Source organism: Rhinopithecus bieti, unplaced genomic scaffold (assembly GCF_001698545.2).
Source record: "Rhinopithecus bieti isolate Rb0 unplaced genomic scaffold, ASM169854v2 scaffold_1853, whole genome shotgun sequence".
Lineage (NCBI taxonomy): Eukaryota > Metazoa > Chordata > Mammalia > Primates > Cercopithecidae > Rhinopithecus > Rhinopithecus bieti.
Genome location: NW_016804151.1, coordinates 2262040 through 2286687, shown reverse-complemented (window position 1 = coordinate 2286687; position 24648 = coordinate 2262040). Strand labels below are relative to the sequence as shown.

The window sequence follows — 24648 nt, the reverse complement described above, 5'->3', positions numbered from 1 at the left end:
TTCATATCCTCTAAGTTCATTTTTTATTCTGCTGACCCTAGTTTCTTCTCAGTTCTGAAGACGTGAGTCAGTTAATATGCAGAGCTGTATTAAAGTCAGATGAGATGCAACCCAAAGGAAAGAACTGTGGAGAGAGAAGTATTTTAGACCCGTTTGTGTATGTCTTTTCATTTACTGTAAGTATGACAAGGAGAGGAGACCTGAGGCAGAACTTAGGGGGTTGGGGAAGGTTGGCTCAGTTGGCCAGGGTAGGTGGCAGGAAGATCCAACTCAAGGATTGGCGTTTGCCCTGCTCCACGTCTTTAGGTCAGCAATATCCCAAAGATGGCACTTCTGCATCTTACTCCATGGCAGACACTAACAAGCAGTTATAACTCTCTTTCTCACTGCGATCACAGGCAGCCTCAGTGTCCTTCTCAAAGCTGGGTCCAATATAGGCACTCTGCATTAAGGACGTGATATATATAATAAAACATGATCACCATTTTGGCTTTAGGTTGTACCTGCAACCCCATCTATGCAGCTGGTGTATCTCAGCCAAGCACAGAGCCCAACATAAGGCTGTGTGTAACCCATTCCCAATATTGGAAAGGCAATTCCTGGCATGCCTGTGGAGTTTTCACTGGTTGCATTAAATTAGGAAAGATTTGCATAATTTTCCTCCTATGCATATGGAATTGAAGCTTTTTTGTTGTTCATGTCCCCGTAGGCAGAATGTGTAGTAGTTAATAACATGGGCTCTGGAGTCAGATTATCTGGGTTTGACTTTGCAGTGGTATTGTAAGGATTAGATGACTTTATATAGGAAAAACACATTTCACAGTACCCAGCATAATGTTCATATTAGCTATTATTATTATTGGCTAATACAGCTATTATTATTATTACACTGTGGCAGATTCCTTATTTAGGAAAATACGAATAATTTAAAACAAGGAATTGCAGATTGCCAGTTCCAGAGACAGGGAGGTTATTCTCTTGTTGAAAATAACCAGAAGAAATGGATAGAATATGAAGAATATTTTTTAAATTCCATCTTTGTGTCAGCAAGAGAGGAAGGCATCCACAGAGATTAAAAACTAAGTGAAAGTGGGCACCTCAAGGGCAAATGAGCATCAAAGAAGATTTCATCTAAGAGTATCTGACAAACCTTGATAGCCTTGAAATTTTGTTCTGATGGATGTACAGGACTTAGAAGACAAGGGATAAAGTCTAAGGTTTGTCTAAGGTGGGGATCTAATAAGAGATCCACAAATAAAACTTGGATACCAGAGAGCTATGTCCTCAGTTTAAGGTTAAACTAAAAACAAATATGTCCCATAGAATTAGAAAACGGGGAAACTCATCTGGCTTTACCTCGGTGTTGGGGAAAGAAGAAAATTCATCCTGATAATTGATAACTAGACCAGTCTTCTCAGGGATTTGTGGATGAATGGAAAGTCTGAGATGCAAGAAGAAATGATGATCAAATGTGCAATCAAATATAAGTAAACACCGAGAATATAAAATAATAATTATAATGCTCAATTGCTGGAAAAAATCAAAATAAGATAGAACCAAAATACTATGCAGCTAAAATATTTAAATTCATGGAGTGGCATTAATTAGATTTAAACATTCTAAGGTCTTTATAGTGTTTGAGAGAAGGGTAAAAATATTTATGAAATTTAGAGCTTGTTAAGTATGCCTGTAAAAAACAAATAAACACACACAAAAAACTAGGTTCACCACTAAAAGAATAGACTAGATGTTCCTTTTCCTGAACATCTCTTGAATTATTCTCAAGTATGATGAGCACTTAAGTTGTATTATCCAAGTCCTTGCAGTTAGGTCATAAAGGAAGCAAAGGTTCTCACAATATAAAATATTCATTAATGAACTGGCTAATAATGAAATTAGTTCTCATATAAGCATCCTTCCCCATTTCTCTATGTCCATGATTGTAAACATTTGAATGCAAAGTAAATTGAGTAATAAGTAAAACTGCAAATGTTGTAAGAGAGTCAATATATCAAAAATTCAGTGAAAGTAAAATTAGAGAAATACTTAAATTGCACTTAAAGCTTTTGAAAAAGGAGTCTCTGGCAGAGTCAGATCAGTTAACAGCTGAAGAAGAGTGAATTAGTTGAGATGATAACATGACTAAATGATTCAAAGGAGACTGATTTTGAAACATAAAGATTAAGAGAGCCCTTGAGAAAACTGATGAATCTTTAATTGTCTCTCTAACTGTATTAATTATGGAAAAAGCTAAGGTGCTGAAAAAGTGACACCCAAATACAGTGATTTAAAGATGAAAGAAGTTTATATCTCATGTAACTATCTAGCTCTTTGAGGTCAATCATGGATCCAGGTTCCCTATATCTCTGCTTTCTCGTAGGGAGTGATGCTCATTTGCATAGTCAAAGCTGAATCATATGGCATATTCGTGTTTTAGTACAAAAAAAGGGAAAAGAGAGAAAGTCCAGGGCAAGCAATTTCCTTTTGAACAAGTAAGATAGAAGATGTGTACATATCACATCCCCCCACATTGCATTGGAGAGATATAAATCATGTGGCCATACCCAACTGCCAGTAAATCTGGGAAATGTCTCTAACTGGATAACAAAGGGCCTAAGAATAAGGGGAGAATGGATTTTTGGGGAAAACTGACAATCTGTTTCATAAACATTTATGCAAAAAATTATTGTGTGATCATAGTCTGAAAAAAACATGAAGAAAAGGATTATGTACATACAATTAGGTCTGATAAATTATACATACCCAAATAAATACCTGATTCATTCTTTAACTTAAAAGAGATCACATATCAATACTCACATTTTGTAAGTTCAGGTACAATAAATTTATTTTTAAAAATGAATAAAACATAGTAAGAATTTACTAGACTACAAGGTGCTTAATAGCCTGTTTTATGTTTATGTTTTCTAGGAGGATGATTAGAAAAATTCTTATTTCTCCTTCATATCTGTAGTTGGTATGATTCTCCATCCACAGTCTCTGTGTTCAAGAATTTTAACCAACCTAATTTTTGTCTTTCTATTTCTATTTTTGACCATCATGTATTTTGGTCTGAGATATAGCAATTTAATTTCCATTCATGGTTCCTCTTTTTACTCTGGTCGCACCTAAGTTCTGGTGCCTTACATAGCATCCAGGAATTATTAAGGGAAGCTAGTCCTCGGTATTATCTGTCTAACCTAGCATTTGCTGAGACAGTCATCAGTCATTTGGGCCTCATTCATTCACAGAATACTTAAAACACCCACATATGCCAGGTACTGAAAATAGTGTCGGTCAAGAGAAGCACTTTAGTCCCTTTTCTTGTGAAACATAGCGTTTAGTAAATTTTGGTGCATTGCAAAAACATCTGTACCAAGGACAAAGCCAAGCATACACATATGTAGAGAAAGGGGTCATTTAAAAAGTTTGTCCCAAAATAAGGAGAAGAAAGTTAATGATCAGATGAAAATTTGTGGATTATTTATGATTTTCTATTTTCAATGACTTTTCCATTCCACCATAACCTACGAAAACTGAGAATTGGTGATGTTTAGAAGTCAGGAAAGACTTAGAGAAGATAAGTATGAGTGAGAAAGTGTGACTTCTCTTTCTCCTGGGTAATTCCTCTTTAAATTCCTCTTTTAGTGCCTGGAGAAGGTCCTCTGTAAACATTCAAACTAATCCAGTAGTATTTAACCAACCTTTTACCACATAACCTTCACTTCCTGGTTGCTGTGGATGACAAGGGGAGTATGAGACATAGTTCTGAAAGTTGGTTAGAGTCTCTATTCAAAGAAAAATTATAGCCAGGACAGGCAGGAAACAGAACTACACTAATAAAAAATAGTGTGGCAGAAATAAAGCCAAACCATGAGGGAGACTAATTTTTGAATATCAGAGAGGAAGGGGAGATGATTGCCAGATGGGAGAACAGTGTAGTCAATTAATTGCAAAGGTGTGGCAAGAAACGTGGTGGACAGAGGGTCTAGGTGGCAGGGAGGACAGGCTTGGCTGGAGCTAAGGTTTGGGTAGAAAGTGTGATTCTGTGGCCATGCTCTCTCTTCATCTGTTCATGCTGTATAGCATTGCAAGGCTACTCCCATACACCTAGTTTAATTGCATTACTCTTCACTATAGCTTAGGGAGTGGGAGCACCGGCTGTGTAGCCAGACAGACCTGAGTTTGTCTTACTCAGTGTCTAACCAGTGCTTACTAGTGTCTAACCTCAGGGAAGTTACTTAACCTCTCTGAACCTGATTTTCCTTATTGCCTTGCATGTTTCTGACAGTTTAATGAGTTACCACATGCAATGCTCAGCAAGAGTTTTCAAAGCCCTCAATAAGAGCAACTACCATAATTATGGCCTACCAATGAGGGGATAAGTGCTGGGACCAGGAGGGTAGCATGAGGCATAAAAAAATGAAGTGTTTTAGTTTCAGACAGTCATTGAGTATTCACATTCCAGCTGCATCACTTCCCTTCTAATTCCCACTCTGCAGGGATTAAATTAGATCATGAATATACAGTATTCCACACAGGGCTTGTGTACCAATTAGTGCTTTTAGAAAATGTTTGTTTCCTTCCTCATCACTTATCCATCCTTGTTTATTTCTCTAATCCTGAGCATACATCTAGTCTTCTAGTTTTGTGTTTGTGCATGGAGTAGGGCAATGGACACCTACTAGGATGTCTGGATAGTTCTGATGTAACCTGTTGGCACAGCTTTGTTATGATCTTCCCTGTCTCTCTGAAAATGTCCTGTTTGGACAACAGATTACCCTAGTGCTGCTTAGGGCCTTTTACTCTCTAGTCTAGTGGGTCTGGCATGACCCTAGGTTGCCTTTTCTGAGGAGGAAATCACCTGGGGGCTTTGGGCTAGAGCATGTCCTTGCAGTGTTATTGCTGAGTTGACAGGCATCCCCCAGGCAACCCCTGGTGTATGTCTTTTTCATCATCTGGGGGTCCCCAAGGTTAACTGTCCTGTGTTCTGCTTTCGGCCACCACCCATTCTTTCCCCTGGGGTTTCTCTCCTTTGTCTGGAGCTCTTGCTGGAACAAGATACGAGGCATGATAGAGTTTCCCCCACCCCCTTCTTTGCTACTCGTTTGAATTGTACAAAACAATACACTCTTTTTCTGGTTGTGTAGGTTTCTAAGATATATCTAGGAAAAGGAAGACAGGGCAACAATGTAATACACAAGGAAAAGTTCCAACTCTTTATGACATTTAAAAGTTATCCTAACCTTTGTAGGCATGTGAATAGAACTAGAGATGGTCTTTCTTGGCCCTCTTCACTGATTCATCTCTTCCAGTGAACTTCTGAAATCCACCTTTATCTGATTGTCTTTTCCCTCTATTTTTATTCTTGGGACTTTATGCAATGGTTTCCCTCACTATTTTCTTTAGCTTATTTTTTTTTTTTTTTGGTGGGGGTGGACTTAGGTACTCAATAAATATTTTCTAGAGTGGTGGTAAGCAATAGAAATGAATTGAAATGGAACAAAGTTGTGACTGAGAATTTTAAAGAAATGTTCATTGCCACCAGAAAGAAAACCTGGTCCAGCCAGAATGAAACTCCAGATAATAATATAACAAGTGTAAATGCTTGTTAAAAGCTGCGTGCCAGGTACTTTACATGCATTATCTCATCATCTCACAGCAACCCTGTGAATTGAGGTACTAGTTACAGTCATTACACTCTTTCCCACATTTATTAATAAGAAAACCAAGGCTTAAAAAAGGTAATTTGCCCAGTTACTTCCATAATTCTTCCATTATGGCTGAAAAGCTTGAGGCAAGCTGGGATTCAGATTCAGGCAGCCTGTCTCCAAAGCTGTTGCTCTTAACCATAACATTAGACTGTCTCCCCAGACTGCAGGAACCAGAGACTCCACCCAGAGGTATAGCCAGGCTTGAACTGGAGAAAGTCTTGTCGAGGATGGGCTTTGGTCTGGGGTAGAAGCAGGCCCTATATTACTGAAAAGAGGCATTACAATTTGATGATTCATTTCTACATGTCTCACCATGGTCTTGCTTTTACCCCACTTCCTCTGATAGCTTTTTGTGCCAGTTTTAACGATCATATTTTCATTTCACCTTTAACAGCTATTAAAAAGACACCATTACGGTGACTGTTCAGAAGGATCACCTTCCTTCCAACCTTAGTGGGCATTGATTTTTCACTGTAGTTCGTTCTTGCCAAAGTATGTACTATGACAGAGGAGGGACCACATCACAAAGGCATTCATATGTTAGGATGTACTTTGCTTGATAGAAGAGGCTGCTGCACCTATGAGGGCTCAGGGAAGGAAATTTGTATGCATTTAACCTAAAACCTCTAAATCTTGCTAATTTTAAACCAGTCCTTCCTCTGAGGTCAGTCTTGGGGAAATGCTCTTGAATACTCTCAACCTTTGGCCTTCCAGTATCAAGATCTCAATTGCCTGATTGTATCGAGTGTGGTTATTTTTCTTTATTGATGCAACTAACTTTCCCTGATTAAGGTTGGGACTTTTTCCCTTTGTCATTTCAGTCCCTTTTGGTGAAGTTTTCATATCTTGTCTTTTGCCTCAAATGTTTCCTTTACTTAGTCAGGCTTTATTTTAGGTTTCATTTAGTACTCCCTACCCACCCACCCATGGGAGAGTACCCATCATAGGAGATAAAGGTTTTCATTCTGATCTGTAGTCAAAACAATAAGAAGTAAGAGAAGGACCACACACTGGTGGCCTATTAGAGGGAGAAAATATACCTCTTTGATGGGTCATTTTATTTGGAGTAAATCCAGGATTATAATGCTACTATAGCTTTGGAGATGACTGACTATAATAATAGCTAATATTTATTGAACACTTATTATATGCTATGCCATGCACATTGCCTGCTTTGCCTCACTTAACCCTTACATAAAGCCTTGACAGAAAACTTCCAACTTTAAGAGGAGAAAAATCAAGGTTTAGAGTAAGTGACTTGCCCAAGGGTCACACAACTAGTAAATAGTGGCCCTAAGATTAGGATTCAGCAACCTTAACCTCTATGTTACTGTGTAGAGAAAAATATCACATAAAATGAGTTAGCCAAGTGACGTCAGCCAAGTGGCATGACCTCTCTGTGCTTTAGTTTCCTTGCCTATAAAATGAGTAAAAGAAAATGACTCTTGGATAATTATTGTGGTGCTTATATGAGGAGCTGTGCAAAAACTGAGCTCTTCATTTGCAAACTGCCTCTCCCTATCTGCTCCTCTCTGGTCTTCCCCTTAATCTCAATGACACCACCACACGGTTACTCAGCCCAATGACATACAAGTTATCCTTGATGCCTTAGTTTCCATTACTTACCATATCTAATCCAGTAAGTCTTATTGCTCTGCCTCCAAAATATTTCCCAGATCTGGTCATTTGTCACCATCTCTTTTGCCGGGGCCTAGTAGTCAAGGCACTTTACATCTTATCTGGGCCACTTTACATCTTATCTGACAGTCCTTTAACTTATCTCTTTGCTTTAACTCCTGTTCCATTGTGGTTTGTTTTGCCACGCAAAAGCCAACTGGCTTTTAAAAACATGAATCTGAAATCACTCTCCTAATTGAAACCTTCCAATGGTTTTCCACAAAATTCATGATCCAAAGGCTCCATTCAGTCTAGCCCCTGCCTACTTGTTAATGCTATAGCCTATTACTTACTTGTCCTTCACCCCTACTTCACTCTGCCGTAGCCACTTTCTTTTCTTCAAGCATGCCAAAGTTGTTTTTGTCTTAGGGCTTTCAGACTTACCAGTACCAGCCCTACTGCCAAGAATGTTCTATCCCTAGCTCTTTCCCTGACTGTCCCATGTGAAGGCTTTGCTCCACTATCATCTCCACAGAGAGGGCTTTGATGGCCCAATCAAAGTGGTGCCCCTTCTTGTCACTATTTCTTTACTCTGTGGGTTTTGGGTTTGTTTATTTATTTTTTATTTTTTGGTGAGTGTGAGTATGTGGGTCACAGCATTTAACCACTTTTTAATTGTCTTCATCAGTTCAGGCAGCTATAACAGAATCCTATAGATTGGGTGGCTTAAACAACATTTATTTTTCATAGTTCTGGAGAACTAGGAAGTTCAATAGCAAGGTGCCAGAAGATTCATTGTCTGGCGAGGGCCTTCGTCCGGATTTGTAGATGGCCACCTTCTTGCTATATCCTCATATGGCAAAGAGATCCTCTTTCTCGTGTCTTTTCTAATAAGGGCACTAAATTCATCATGGGACCCCCACCTTCATGACCTAATGGCATACCAAAGGCTCCAAATACCATCACATTGAGGATTAAGGCTTCCACATATGAATTTTTGGAGAACATAAATATTCAGTCCATAACACTAAGATTATTAGTTTGTCTGTGCATACATTTATTGTCTGTTTTCTCCAACAGGAATATAAACTCTAAGAGAGCAGGCACTGTATTTGCTCTTTAGTAGAAACTAAATAAATAGTTTTTAGTAATGAAAAAATGTACAAATGAGCAAAGTATGCAAAATTCAAAGCTTTTGTGCAGTAGCTACCTATGTTTAAAACAGGTTAATTTCCTTTATGTTTAACTGCTCCTTGAGTTTTTGCTGAGAGAAATATTCTGAGTCCTGCGATCCAATTCAGTTTTATCTGGGGGCTCAGAGTAGCAGAAGAAATTTTGCTTTTTTTTAAAAAAACTTTATTTTCATCAAAAGAACAATATTTGAAGGTTGCTGGATTTCCACTGTGAAGAACCACTTTGAATGAAATCCCTTTGTTTTGGGAAGGTGAATAGGTTATCTTTATTATTTTTTTAATCTTTAAGACTTTTTTTTGTTTTAATAGGTTTTTGGGGAACAGGTTGTGTTTGGTTACATGGATAAGTTCTTTAGTGGCAATTTCTGAGACTTTGGTGCACCCATCACCTGAGCAGTGTACACTGTACCCAGCGTTTACTCTTTTATCCCCCAGCCTCTCCCACCATTTCCCCTGAGTCCCCAAAGTCCATTGTATCATTCTTATGCCATTGCATCCTCAAAGCTTAGCTCCCACTTATGAGTAAGAACATACAATATTTGGTTTTCCATTCCTGGGTTACTTATAGTAATGGTCTCTAATTTCATCTGGGTTGCTGCAAATGCCATTATTTCGTTCTTTTTTATGGCTGAGTAGTATTTCATGGTGTGTGTGTGTGTGTGTGTGTATATGTGTGTGTGTGTATATATGTGTGTGTGTGTGTATATATATACATATATATATCACAATTTCTTTATCCACTTGTTGATTGATGGGCATTTAGGCTGATTCATTATTTTTGCAGTTGTGAATTGTGCTGCTATAAACATGTGTGTGCAAGTGTCTTTTTCATATAATGACTTCTTTTCCTATGGGGAGATACCCAGTAGTGAGATTGCTGGATCAACTGGTAGTTCTACTTTCAGTTCTTTAAGGAACCTCTACTAGTTTACATTCCCACAAGCAGTGTAAAGTGTCCCCTTTTCACTACATTCATGCCAACAAAACAGATGATCTTTAAAGGTAAATAGTCACGAATTTCCAGGGAAACCCAGGTGTTGTGAAATGGTCTACAAGCAAATATTTCTTACTAGTCTCTTGAGGATTATATTTAAGTCAATAAAAACCTCAAGATAACCATCCTTATGCAGTGATAAAGAATTTAACCAATGAAAAGTGTTCAAAACTCCTGTGTTAGCTAACAGGCTTCTGAATGTATCACTGTGGTCCACAGAGAAGGCTGGAGAAGGTAGCAAGGAGATGCTGTATCAGCTACTACAGCCTTAAAACAAAGTTGGTGTCTCTTTGGACTTTAAAATTTTTTCCTATGCAGCTTATTTTATTTTGTTTAATCAAATAAACAAGAGGGTTTTCCATGAAAATAAAAAAGAATTTGAATATAATACAATTGGCAATTGGCTCCCATCTTCTGCCCAACCCTATTCCCGAGGGAAATTATGCAGCTAAAGTTCTTTATTATTATTATTATTATTATACTTTAAGTTCTAGGGTACATGTGCACAACGTGCAGGTTTGTTACATATGTATACATGTGCCATGTTGGTGTGCTGCACCCATCAACCCTTCAGCACCCATCAACTCATCATTTACATCAGGTATAACTCCCAATGCCATCCCTCCTCCCTCCCCCTTCCCCATAACAGGCCCCGGTGTGTGATGTTCCCCTTCCCGAGTCCAGGTGATCTCATTGTTCAGTTCCCACCTATGAGTGAGAACATGTGGTGTTTGGTTTTCTGTTCTTGCGATAGTTTGCCGAGAATGATGGTTTCCGCAGCTAAAGTTCTTTTGGTGGGAATGGGAAGGTGCGAGGAGGTTAGAAAGGGACTAATTTGTGATTACTTGGGACTTTCTCAGTTTAGCATGTAATCTATTACATATATTTTATGTTTCTTATGGCTTACATAAGTTTTTAGTATTAACCAATCTCCTATACAAGTAATAAAAGAAAATGAATACACTTTTCTGTCTTTTATTTTCTAAGCAGTAACTAAGAGAACAATGGAAAAGTAATTTATATATATTTGCTAAGTTGGAAATAACCAAATGCCACATTTTACACATTATAGAGGAGCTTCGATGTAATGTAAGGGTTAGAAGTAGGGATTTTTTTTTTTTTTAATTTTAGGGGAATTTTGTTCCTCATATCTGGGGCAGGGATAGAAGACTGGGTCATAGTAACTGAAGAGAGAGTGTAAAAGGAGAGGGGGCTTCTGGGTATAAGGAGCCTTGGGAATTTTTTCATTGATGGGCAGTGAGTTGGCTTTCCCACTGCCATCTGAAAGCTGTGAGGAACTGGGTGGTGGCCCTTGAAAGGGTGTACTGAGTTCTTGGGTGCTGAGAGTAGTCATTTCTAGTGCCTGTGGAGCGGACCTAAACCACAGCACATAGGAACAAGAAAATAGAGAGGTCAATCTGGAATATCACAGTGATTAGATCATGGGAGGGACCTGAAGATTCAAGAAGAACAACAGTTCAGAGGGAGAACAGCTGACAGAGATGACAAGTATCAGCCTGGACCAATTTGTGGAGCATGTGAGCATTTCTTGGTATTCCCAGAAATACCTGGGGAACCACACTGAGGGGTGTGACATCATCATCCTACCATGTGTGTTAGGGTCTATCTAGCCCAGCACTGTCCAATTCAAATATCACAAGGTAATTTAAAAATTTCAACTGGGAATAGTAGTTCATGCCTATAATCCCAACAGTTTGGCAGGCTGAGGCGGGAGGATTGCTTGAGGTCAGGAGTTTGAGATCAGTCTGGGCAACATAGGGAGACCCTGTCCCTACAAAGAATAAAAAGATTAGCTGTACATGGTGGCATGTTCCTGTGTCCCAGCTACTCGGGAGGCTGAGGTGGGAGGATGCTTAAGCCCAGGAGTTCAAGGCTACAGTGAACCGTGATTATGCCACTCCAGCCTGGGCAACAGAGTGAGACCTTGTTTCAGAAAATTTTGTTTTGTAGCAGTCAATCAAAAAAAAAAAAAAAAAAAAAGAATAGATAAAATTAATTGTAATAGTGTTTATTTACCATAATAGATCCAAAATATTATCATTTAGATATGTGGCACTAGCCTAGTCATTTGCTGGTAAAGCAGCTCTCTGAAAAATTTTATAATGTTTACCAATTTCCATGGTATAAATGCTCTCATCATGTTCAATTTTAAGCTACAATAATGATAATAGCAATTATTTAATGCTAATATGTATCAGACATGGTTTATCTGTGTGTGTGCCTTCTACCTATACTTATTTATCTGTCATTTATAGATGACTAAATGAAGGATAGGAAGCTAAGTAACTTGCTTAATTAGAAATAGCAATGCTTTTATTTGCATACAGATCTGACTTTTGCCCAGAGTGTCAAAAATAAAATCAAGCTAGGATCAGAGAACAGTGGGGAGCTGAGGGGGCAGAAGGAAAGAGGGAACTCTGAATAAAACTTCACCCCACAATCCAGTCTAATTCTGTTCATGTATTGAGCACAGCTATGGATTATTGCTGGAACAAACAGGAGAATATGAAGATGAATGGGGCTTGGAGTTTCTCCACCAAGGGGAGACAAGCACATACATACATAACCCTGACACAGTGCAGACTATGGTCTGTGCTAAGAGCAGAGTGTAATTATTCTTCCCCAAAGTGAGTCCGGAGCAGATGGGAAATGGTGTGGTAAGAAACAGGGTTGAACACTGGGGAGAGGGACTTTTGGGATCTGGAGCTTGGGCTATAAGGACATCCTTTGGGATTTCTGGGTCAGTGATGAAGCAGAAAGTTGAGATCTCTTCCAAATAAAACCAGGGCGACTTTGAGCCAGTATAGGAAGAACAAGGGTAAGAACAGCAGAAAACACCAGGGAACATGGCACATTGTAGGAAGGAAAGGTCTACAGGAATTCCTTGAGCCAATTTGTAGAAAGCTGCAGAGGTTTTTTCTTTTTTCGTGTGTGTGTTTGTGTATGTGTGATATTTGCAGAAAGGACACACCCCAAAGACTTCTGAGCACAGCTTAAGGGGGCAGAAAGGGGTGAACAAACTGTATACAGTGGTAATGAGTGTGGAGATAGGGAATACTACCTTCAAAAAGAGAAAGAGAGAAGAAAATCAAGGCTCATTGCTATACGTCTCTCCATCCGCCCTCAGTTTGTGATCATAAGGAACCATTTTGTGTGGTTCTTTATGTGGCAGGGCACTATTTTGAAATTAATAATTTATTTTTTTCCCTGGCTATTTCCTTTTATTTCGTGGCCCCATTTAGTTAACTTGCCTATGTTCATTACCTTTGGGGGAAGGAATGTGGTGGCGCAAAGCAGAAAAAAAGATTCTCTTGACTTTAGAGTTTCAAAAGCTCAGTCCTAAAGGGGAGCAGAAAACATTTGATGAGTAAGCGGAAAGCTTTCTGGTCCCCTGATGATGTAAAGATCCCCTGGGCTGGAGAAAGAAGGGAATTAAGGGGATGAATTGAGTGTATAGATGAGGGTAGATGCCCCTGTAAGGGGATTCCTACCCTGCTGATGCCTAGGGTGGGGATGGGGCTTAGCCAAAACTCACATACGTTTTAAGATGTAAGATGTTGTTATGGAAGGAAGCTTCTAGTGTCTTGTCAGGGATCTGCCCTTAGTCTTCTGAGTCTTTATCCACTCACTCTTTCTGTTAATGATTTAACGAAGTGCTTTTCAAATTTCCTGTGGATGCAAATCTTTTTAACATATGGATTTCGATTTGATAGGTCTGGGGTGGGGCCTGGGATTCTGCTTTTCTAACAAGCTCCTGAGTGACGCAGATGCAGCCATTTGTGGACACAGACCACAGACCACACTTATCACAATTATTGTGCACTTTCTATTTGTAAGACAGTGCTAATGGTGTAAACATTGTCCCATGTAAACCCTAGAGCAACCCCAAGAGGTAAATCCCATTGAGGATTTGGGGCAATTTTAAAACGAACTCACTGGGGTTCAGTTTCTCATGCTATGATTGGGATAAGGATATCGATGATTGCTGATTGCACCTGAAGAAAGCTTTACGAGGTATTTAATGCAACATATGTCAGTGAAAGAAAAAACGCTAAAAAGGCTTACAGGTTTTTTTGTTTTTTTGTTTGTTTTGTTTTGTTTTGTTTTGCAACACCATAATGTTTGCTTAGGCCTACTTTGTCTAGACATGCTGCTTGGTGTATTACATAGACTATTTTATTCTAGTTCCAAAATAGGAAAGACATTTAAGAATAGAGATTCTTATAAGGACATTGAAGATAACAGAATAAAATTTGTGTTATCATAGAGAATGATAGGTAAAATTTTTGTTACCACAGAGGATAAAATTCATGTTATCACAGAAGAAGGTAGAGAAACTTCAAGAAGCAATGCTCTTTTGGTACCATTTTATAATTTCCAGCTATCTTAGTCTGCTTGGGCTGCCATAAGACACCCATAGTATGGGTGCTTAAACAACAATTTATTTTCTCACAGTTCTGGAGGCTGGAACTCTGGGTCAGGGTGCCAACATGGTTGGGTTCTGGTGAGGGTTCTTTTCTTGGCTTGCAGATGGCCATCTTCTTGCTGTGTCCTCACGTGGTGGAGAGAGAGATGGCTCAAGTTCTCTGGTGTCTTCATATAAAGACTCTAAATTCCATCAGACCAGGGCCCTGCCTTCATGACTCAATTACTTTCCAAAGGCCCCATCTCCAAATACAATCACATTGGAAGTTGGGGCTTCAACACATGAATTTGGGGTGGGGGTTGCAGGAACATAAACATTCAGGCCATCACACCAGCAATTGAGTGGTTTGGTACCGTTAAACAAGCAGACAAACCCAGATGATCTTGGTTTAACTCCCAAAGCTGTTGTGGTTAGGTTACCCTGAGATTCTGGTTCCTTGTGTTAAAGATGTGGTTAGTAATCAGGCAGAGTGTTCCCAGGAGGATTGAATGAAAGAAAGCTTTTGTGCCTGACACAGAGAAAGCACACAATAAATGGAAGATCTACTCCCATTCATCAATAATCTGAAAAGAAAAGATCTAATTTAAGTTTGTTCAACCCGTGGCCTGTGGTCCACATGTGGCTCAGGATGGCTTTCGATGCAGCCCAACATAAATTTGTAAATTTTCTTAAAACATTATGAGATTTTTTTTAGCTCATTAACTATCATTAGTGTTATTGTATTTTATGTGTAGCCCAAGACAATTCTTCTTTTTCCAATGTTGCCCAGAGAAGCCAAAAGATTGAACATCCTTGATCGAATTGACAGGAAGAAGTTATTTTTTTCTTACTGGATTAGTAGCTGTGTGCATTTGGCATATTAAGGTCTGCTGAGATAAATTGTTACTGGGCATCTAGGCCACACAGAGAACTTGTATTTCATGTAAAAAGATCAATAGTATCGCACACAGTTTAAGAACAGGTTCCAGAGTAAACAAAGCTGGATTCGGATACCAGCCCTGCCATGTGCTAAGTGTGTGACCTTGGCCAAGATAGTTCATCTCTCTAAGCCTCAGTTCGTCTCAACTGTAAAATGGGGAGAAAAATAGTACTCTCCTCATAGGATGGTTGCTGAGGAGTGGAGAGGTGTTTCGGACAGGACAATAACATGTGCAAAAACTCAGAGAGTGAATATTGTATTGCCTCATTCCTAATCAGTTATGGGCATGGATGTACCTACATCAGGGTTTCTCAACCTCAGAACTCTTGACATTTTGGGCTGATAGTCCTTTGTTGATGGTGGTGAGGTATTCTGAATGGAATATTTATTAACATCTCCAGCCTCTATCCACTAGATACTAGTAGCACCCTACACCCTATCCAGATAAACAAAAACGTCTCTAAATATGTTCAAATGACCCCTAGGGGGCAAATCTACCCTCAGTTGAGAAACATAGGTTTATGCTAATTCTAATTTATACTCGATTGAATTTATTTGGAAGAGAAGAGGAGATTAGTGTCTCATGTATTCAGTATAGATTTGCTTTTGGAATGATTTCTATTTAAAGAAAATTATCTTTTGAAGATGAATTAAGTTTCTTTATCTTGATTGTGTTGGTTTCATGAGTGTCTACAATTGTGAAAGCTCATCTAATTGTACACTTTAAATAATGAGATTTATTGTCTGAAATTATATTTTAATAAAGTTGATTTTTTGAAAAGAAAATTGCTTATATCCTATTGTGAGTTGAAAACATACTTATAGATTTTTACATGTTCTTGGCATTGCACACATTTTAAATACACGATTTAAAATGTAATTTTTTTGTGTGTCAAAAGTCTGTCTAGATATTTGCTTTCTATAATGGTGTGGTACATCGTGGGTATAGTTCCATACAGAGAAAAATTTCGGTAGCTGTTTTGTGCCGCTAAGTTTTAGAATCTGTCATCATGCCCTAAAATAACTGCCAGTGGTCAAGATTTAAAAAAAATACTAAGCAACATGAAGAATGAAAGGGAAAATTGGCACCAGAATAAAAGGGGCTGACAAGTGAGAGACTAATGAGTCTGAAACCCAAATGGAATATCATCACACGAGTTCACATTTGTATTTCAACTAATGGTGTGCATCCGGTTTCAATGAAAAGTACACATTTCAGATTTGCTAATCTTTCAACTCTAAGATCAAAGTCCAGCTACCAGGAGACTTCTGTATTTAATAGTGCTGTTTTCAGTATTGTTTAGACTCTCATTATTTCTGCTCCTGTGAACAGTGCGTTTCAGCTCTGTTGCAGGCAAATTCAGTTTGGCCCTGTGAGAGTACAGTATAGGACTCCTAACCTCAGGAACTTGCAACATCATGAGGGACACTAAAATAGATTTATTTATTTACATGTATTTTGAAATTTTATTTTATTTTATTTTTTATTTTAAAAGTTTTAAATTAATTTAAAAAACTGTGGATACATAGTAGGTATATGTATTTATGGGGTATGTGAGATATTTTGATACAGGCATGCAATGTGAAATAAGTTCATCACAGAGAATGGGATATCCATCCCCTCAAGCATTTATCCTTTGAATTACAATCTAATTACATTCTTTAAATTATTTAAAAATATACAATTAATTTATTATTGACTATACTTACCCTATTGTGCTACCAAATAGTAGGTCTTTTGATTCTTTTTTCTTTTTTTTTTGTATCCATTAACCATTTCCACCTCTTCCCTCCTCCCCGTGAAATAGATTTAAATAATTACAAGATGAAACAGAGCCTAATAAATGCTCTCAACACAGGGGTGAAAACAGCTGCATTCTTCTGGGAAATAGGATGAGGTTTCCTATCATAGAAAGTAATGGTGAAAGAGACCTTAAGTGGTCATTTAGGGAGATTCACAAGTCTGACTCTTATGGACTGTTTTAGAAATATGGCTTCAAAAGACATCATTCCAAACCTAGTGCTATAGTTTTGATGTTTGTCCCCTCCAAGCCTTATGTTGAAATTTGAGCTCCAATACTGGAAGTGGGTCCTAATGGGAAGTGTTTGGGTCATGAAAGCAGGTCTCTCACAAATAGATTAATGCCCTCCTTTTGGAGTGAGTGAGTTCTCACTGTATTAGTTCCTGCAAGAACTGTTTGTTAAAGAGAGCCTGGCACCTCCCTCTTGTATCTTGCTTTCTCTCTTACCATGTGATATCTCCATACTCTAGCTCACTTTTACCTTCTGCTATGAGTAGAAGCACCATGAGGCCCTCACGAGATGCAAATGTTCAACCTTGAATGTTGCAGCCATCAGAATTGTGAGCCAAATAAACCCTTTTTCCTTATAAGTTACCCAGCCTTGTGTATTCCTTCATAGCAACACAAAATAGACGAAGACACTCACGGAATCAGAATTTCTTGAGTGAAGGAATTAGGAGTCAGAATCATTAAAAAGTTCTCCTAGTGATTCAGATGATAAACTAGGCTTTGGGAACCACTGATCCTATCAACCCTCTACTTAATGCTAGAATTCTCTGAACAGAATTTCCTCAAGATTTTTGTTTAGCACTTTTAGAACACAGCAAGCTCACTACGTCACAGGACAGCCCTTCATGGGGAAGTGTGTAATGTGTAGGGTTTTGATAGTCAGAGGTGGAGGGTAAGGTTGTTTGAGACAGAGTGAATATTAGAAATAATCAGAAAATAGAGGGAGATAAGTTTGGAAGGAAAACTTGGAGCTCCTGCAAGAGGAAACCTGTGCCAGGATGAAGGACTTGGAGAGCTGACTGCAGGAGCTCAAGTGAGGAGTAATAAGAATTTGGATTAGAAGCAGTAGGAATGACAAAGAGGAGGAAAGAATAAGCGGTATTGCAGGGCTAGCCTACAAAGCTTGGTGACTGGGAACAAGGATGATTCAAAGTCAATTTTTGGATTTTGAGGTCCTGGAGTACAAAAACCAGGACAGTGACATTAGGATCAGGAGTAGGTTGAGAAGGCAGATTACAAATCGTATTTTGACATTAGAAAATGCATTTGTTTCCATCACCTCCCACATCACTCTATCACTCATCCCAGGGCAGAGCTTATCTATGACTCCCCGTGTGTGCTCAGAGATTGGCACTGAGTACACTCTCACAATGTCTGGTGAATGAAGAGCCAGTGTAAGTGTCTTCTACTCTGGTATCCTCCCTGCTTTAGTTTAGGACCTTATTTATCACTTGAATCATTGCAAACTCAAGGTCCCTAGCTTATACCACTGTCTTTATGTGTTTTAGAACAAGGCACCCCCTATGGGTTTATAAATTAGAAAAAGAGCCTTCATTTAAATGAGTACAGCCCTTTGTTCAGGGCTTGGGAAGCAAAGTTCACCTTTGTGGGATGAGTGTCTCCCTTCCTGCTGGAGGAAACCTCTTGTACCAGGATGGAGGGCTTAGAGAGCTGACTGCAGAGATGGAATTTTAGATCTCATTCATTCCCTCAGCTGGCGCGGAGCACCCTGGAAATGTCTCCCAGTTGGCCAACTTGATTCTGCCTTGCCATCCCTCTCTCTTTTCTACCCCCCTAGAATTATTTCCTGAAGTACCTGCCATTTCTATTTCCCTCAGTCACAGTGATTTTTTTTTTAATTCTAAAATGTAATCATATCACATTCTGCTTCAAACCTCTCCATGTTTCTCCAGTGCCTGCAGTATGAAGTCCAAAGTCCTTAACTTGTAACAAAAGTCCATTTATGACAACTTCTTCTGAGCCTCTTCTCCAGCAGGCACTCTCCTTCACCATCTTCCTCTTCAGCTGTAGTTCCCTGAACTGACACTGTGCAAACAGGCTCCACTGCCCTCACTGCTGGCCCAACAGCCACTGCCCCTCCCCAGTGCCCCAGATGGCCAGACTGCTTCTCGTTTCTCCCAGATTGACTTGATTCATCTCAAGGAAGCTGTTCCTGTCCTAATTCCAGTATAGATTAGCACCTGTCACCCTGCACCCTTCCCTCCTGCACTGATACCTAGGACACAGAATTTTCCAGGCTGTGGACGTTCTGCTTTCCTGTCTGTGACCTCCCTGAGGACTAAAACTGTGTTTTGTTCCTGTCTTTTCCTCTAGTATTTGGCTCAGTTTTGTTGAATGGACAAATGAAAACCTGACTTAGAGATAAATGAAAAATATGTATTTTTTTAATCACCAAAAAACCCCAAAACCAAAACCCAGACACCAAAATTTCAAACAACAACAAAACCCTCAAACCAAAATAAATAAATAAATAAAATCCAAATTTTTTTTGCTTCTTTCTGAACATGAGTTATCTTGCAATTGGTCAAAGCCCTTTTCTTTTCCATATTTTCTGTAGTCTTGAAATGGCTATTCATTTAGGAGGTTAATGATCTATGGGAAGATAATTACTTTGGTTTATTTTACATCCTGTGGCTTCATTTTAAGGCTGATTTGTTCTGGTGTGCTTATGTATTTAATATTTGTGAGATACTTTAAGAAAAATTGCTGCCAGGCTTGGTGGCTCATGCCTATAAACCCAGTGCTTGGGGAGGCCAAGGCAGGAGGATTGCTTGAGGCTAGGAGTTTGTAACCAGCCTGGGAAACATAGCGAATCTCTACAAGAAATTAAAGAAAAAACATTAGCCAGTCCTGGTGTTGCGTGTCTATAATCCTAGCTACTTGGGAGGCTGAGGCAGGAGGATCTCTCAAGTCCAGGAGTTCTGGATTACAGTGCACTGTGACTATGCTACTGTACTCCAGCCTGGGCAACAGAGCAAGACCCTGTCTCCAAAATAAATAAATAAATACAAATGAAAAAAAATTGCCCATAGATTTAGTAACGTCTTTGACCCCTTTAAAAACAATTAAACTTTGTGTTTTGAAAAACGTTTTGAAGATGGAGGACTCTGCCCATGTGCCTGAGACTGAAAGGTCAGCAATGATAACTCTAATGGTGATTTCATTTGTTAAAACGCTAGACCAGCCCAATGATGAACTTTGGAATGCCTTGATAGTCTATCAAAAGGTTGTGCCTGAAACTTCCAGCCTGATTTGTATGTGTGTGTGTGTGTGTGTGTGTGTGTGTATCTCTCTTCCCACAAAGAATGTGAAGAACTGTGAAAACGTGTTCAATAAAAAGAGACAATTAAGTGTAAAATATCACTTAAACATCAACAAAAATTACAACTAGGCAAAATATGGTAGTAGGATGACAAGACAATAAAAATGAGAGGTGTGTCCTCAAAGTGTTAGCCTGAATGTGGGTAGAGATGACTCTGTGCAAAGATTTTTCTTCCTCGGAGCCATGATATTAACAGTGAGAAGAAATGCTGCTTAAGGCACAAGTGTGTGCATGGTAAATGTTTATTTTTTTTCATTCTCTTGACAGTAATTTAAAAATGTTATCTATGATTTTCAGCATGCATAGTTTTACTACTTTTCAGCTTATTCCTTGTTTCCAGTAGTATTTATGGCTTTTTTTTTTTTTTTTTTTGGCTTTGACTCTTAGTCATTTTAAAAAATTGATGAGTAAATAGCTAGTGATTTTAATACTCTTTTATGATTAACTATTACACAAGAATTGGGCTTTATGCACTGATTTTTCCTTCAACTTTTTTCTCCACACCCTGTATGTAACACAAGCTTTGTTCAGAGGAATAACTATGACAAATATGTTTAGATACGACTTGATTTATAGTTTTGGCTTGGAGTCTATGATATTGAGCCTTAGTTACCTTATCTTTCAGATAAAACTTAAATTTCTGAAGACCAATATGTTCTCAAAATGCAAGGCGTAATTATTGTAGGGAAGGTATTAATTCATATTTTAATTTATTAATACTGTAGTCATAAATGTACTTTACATTTCCCACAAACTTTCTCTTTTAAATATGCCTCATTTCCATGTTTTCTGTGAAGTGGTGTATAACAGCTCATACTGTCAATATCCAAAATATTTCTCCCTCCTTTCTTTACATATCTGTTGGGTGCCTTATGGGGAGCTCAGAGGGACATACTTGGCCACAAAGAGAGACAGTTCTGTCTTAAACAGCTTTTCCCCAGCGTCCCTATGTTGTCCAGTACAGTGCCAGGCTCATATGATGTACTCAGTAAATATTTGCCAATTTGAACTTGACATTATAAGTAATTTTATCATTTATTTCATTTCACTGTTTATTTTAGTGGTAAAGCGTATCTGGTGTCTTGATAGAATACTCTTACTTTCCAAGTTCTGAGGCCAGTCACGACCCAAAGAAAGAAATAATCTTCAAGGCTTATTTACATCTATTCATCTGTTCATTCATGGAAAAATTATGTATGGGAAAAATGTAAAGTGGAAGGAAAGAGGAAAATGATACCCTTCTGCTTCTTTTCTGGTATGCAGAAAATTAATCATATAATTTTGTATTGAATTTGCCTCAAAGGGTTAAATGAGAAAAAGATTGCAAGGCCGTCTAACACAGTGTCTGACACATAGTGAATGCTTCAGAAAGGTAGTTTGTTTATTTCTATGCAATAGACTACAACCAAGAATCGCACTCCTTTACTTCTGCATGACCCACTGTCCTATTTTCTTGTTTTATCTTTTTCATTCAAGAATGATCTGTGTGTACTTTCTTTCTGAATCTGTAAGAGGGGTTCAATGTTTAGTTACATAGTAAAGTGCAGATAAGAACCTCGGGCCAGCATTTCCCCTAAATCTATTCTATGATTTAAGACACCTTGGGGAAGGTATATATGAGCTCCTACATTAACGGATGATGATTTTTATCTTTACCAAGTGACCCACAATTTGTTACTGGTGTAATGAGTTAAGAAAATGGCATACTTTTATGACTGTCATTTCACAGTCACTCAAATCAGAACTGGAATGTCACAAAAACAACTCCCTGTTAGCCCAGAGGAAAAAAAAAAGAAAGAAAGTAAAGGGGAAATTCAGATTAGTCACAAAGAAGTTCCCCCGCCTGCCTGCAAAAGTTGCAGCGTTAAAACTGAGAGAGTCCGCTTCGCTCTTTCAATCGCTTTTATCTCTGGCCCTGGGACCTTTGCCTATTTTCTGATCGATAGGCTTTGTTTTGCCTTTACCTCCTCCTTTGTGGGGAAAACATCAGTTTTATCCCAGGTTCCCCTTTTCCATATCTTCATTTTCCCTCTACCCAGATTGTGAAGATGGAAAGGGTCCAACCCCTGGAAGAGAATGTGGGAAATGCAGCCAGGCCAAGATTCGAGAGGAACAAGCTATTGCTGGTGGCCTCTGTAATTCAGGGGCTGGGGCTGCTCCTGTGCTTCACCTACATCTGCCTGCACTTCTCTGCTCTTCAGGTAAGATGCACCGCTGGGCGCTGTTTTCCCACCAGCTCGTGCTGATGGCAGCTGCAACAGCCGCAAACAGTCGCTTGGAAATAATCTTATGCCAAAAGTGTTGAGTTTTTTTTTCCCCTCCCCACAGCAATCATAAAGTGTGGTTAAACGCCCTTCTGTCTCTCCTTTCCTTCCTTCTTTTCAGCAGTGGCAGTGGTAGGGCAGAGTAGAGGCAGGGCAGAGGCACAGCTTCTAGATCTTTTTCTTTTTCTTTGCAGTGCAAGAATCCTGGTATCCCTTTATAAGCTGTCACTTTGAAGCTTTGAGTCACTGATATACCTGGTCTACCCATGGTGATAGTAATGTGTTTGATCAGGCAGTTAATATTAAAAGGAAATAAGAAAGAGACCAGTTCCACTTTCCCATAATATTCATAAACTCTATAGACCTGCAAAGTGATTTTCTTTTTAAAGAATGCTGAAGTTATCAATATTAATAGGGGAGCAATGTGTATGTGCATGTGTGTGTGCCTACGTGCTCACTCATTCACCCCAATGATTTAATCAGATATTGTTTCTCACAATCTATCTCTTCCAGTCATAACTTAAAGACATCATTTCATCTTTTTCCCACCTTATTAAATACATCATGTAGGAGGAGATTATCTTTCTAGTATTTTCCCCATGTAATTAAAATATTTCCATTTTTCCTTCACTTTATTCTTGTTCCGCACTTCTGTCTTTTGCATTATTTTTTCTTATTCACTAGTTCAGATATAAAAACATTATTAGGTATTTAAGGATGTTCTTCACTGCAGAAGATGCCACTGGAGAAAAATAAATCTATACTCTCCTCATGTTCCTTTGTTGAGCTAGTCTGATAATCTTGTTTTCCAGCTGGTTGCTTTGGTTTAGAAATGTTTCTCCCTGATAAAGGTCAGGTAATACAAACTTTGATTTCTGATTGTCTTGTCTGAGATTAAGCACCTCCAATGAAACCAGAATGAGATGAGCAGTCTTGGCAAATGCCTGGGCTTGTTTCTGCCTACAGGAAATAGGGTTTTCAGTGCATGGAGGCTGGTAAGAGTGTGTGTGGTTATGATCACTGTACCACAGACAGTGCTTGTGTCTCCAAATTCCAGAAGTGTAGCTGGTGTCACACTCAGGTCTGCAGACCAGTGAGCACAACAACATACTCATCCTCTCCTCATCACACCACACGGTTACGTCTTCTCGCAGAACTCTTTGGGTGAAATTAAAGTAGGCGATTCGGGGAGAGGGTGTGGGGGAAGAGTAAGGTGTCCGTGGCAGGATGCCCAAGACATCGACCGGATGCCCAAGACATCGACCGGAATTAGGCTCTTTTGAGAAGAAAACAAAGAGAGTAACCAAATATAGAACAGCTGAGTGCATTCACCAATCTGGGAGCCCTAAGAGTGCTTTTTCTAACAACCACAGTGTTACATATTTCCTTATACCATGGGATGATAAAACACAGGACACATGGCTCCATTCAAGGCTAACTGATTGCACGAGGGCTCTGAGCAGGAGAGAGCAAAAGGTGAAACACAGTTGTACAGCTTGCTGGTGGTTGGGGTCACCTTGGACTATCAATATCCAGGAGATGTTGAGAAAAAGAGGGAGTCCTTTCCAACAAGTCATCCAGCAACTCTGGGACAGAAGGAAAGCTGTGGGAAGAAAAGCAGGGTGCTGGTTTCTAGGACACTAAACCTCATGGTGAGTGATCTCTAGGGGAGAATTAGCTTCTATAGTCCTGGCACAAAGACGGAAGCAAGACATAGGTGGTTTATTTGAGTTGTTTGCTTAAGAAACATGCTTCTGTCTACTCTGAATATAGATTTTTTTTGCTCAAATATTTGAAATTCTTCACTTGATGTTAATTATAAATTTTTTATTTCTAATTAGCTAATGTAATTTCTTATATTGTTATAGGATCTGGGACAGCACAATGGGTCCTAACATTTAATCTTGTATTTATTATATACACTTCATTATGAGAAGGATAGCATAGATGGGTTGTGTGTGTTTTCCCTAGAACCTGATAGTTTACCAAATAACGTTGGTGGCAGTGGTAGCAGCAGTGTGTGTGTGTGTTTGTGTGTGTGTGTGTTTGTGTGTGTTTCAGAAAGAGAGAGAAACAGAGACAGAGAGATAGACATTGTAGAGCAGCTGTTGAAAAAGAGACATAGACTAGTAGCCATTTAAAACTCATCTACAATACTGTTTGGAATTTTGATGGAGGGATTGGGGGGCGGTGGTGGTGGTGGTGTTGGTAGTGGTGATGCAAGCCAAACCTCTATTTTATAAGACATAATGTTACAGTGATGTGTATTGGAGGTGAAATAGAGCTGAAATGCTCACCATTTACCCGGTTAAATTAGACCTCTTTTATTGCGAGAGAAAGGTTTTT

The 24648-nt window shown here is 38.9% G+C and overlaps 1 protein-coding gene across 3 annotated transcripts in view; it reads left to right on the top strand.

Annotated features, from left to right (window-relative positions):
• The window catches only part of TNFSF4 (TNF superfamily member 4), a 212861-nt gene that overhangs the window by 167834 nt on the left and 20379 nt on the right, over positions 1 to 24648 (top strand). The window contains exons 1-2 of one of the 3 annotated variants that reach the window (XM_017866914.1): positions 21235 to 21293; positions 22078 to 22239. In XM_017866914.1, coding sequence (XP_017722403.1) covers positions 22087 to 22239 — 153 coding nt within the window. In that variant the 5' untranslated portion in view covers positions 21235 to 21293; positions 22078 to 22086. Of the gene's footprint in view, positions 1 to 21234; positions 21294 to 22077; positions 22240 to 23706; positions 23955 to 24648 lie in introns of those variants that run through there. The other 2 variants (XM_017866913.1, XM_017866915.1) reach the window with 2 other exon arrangements.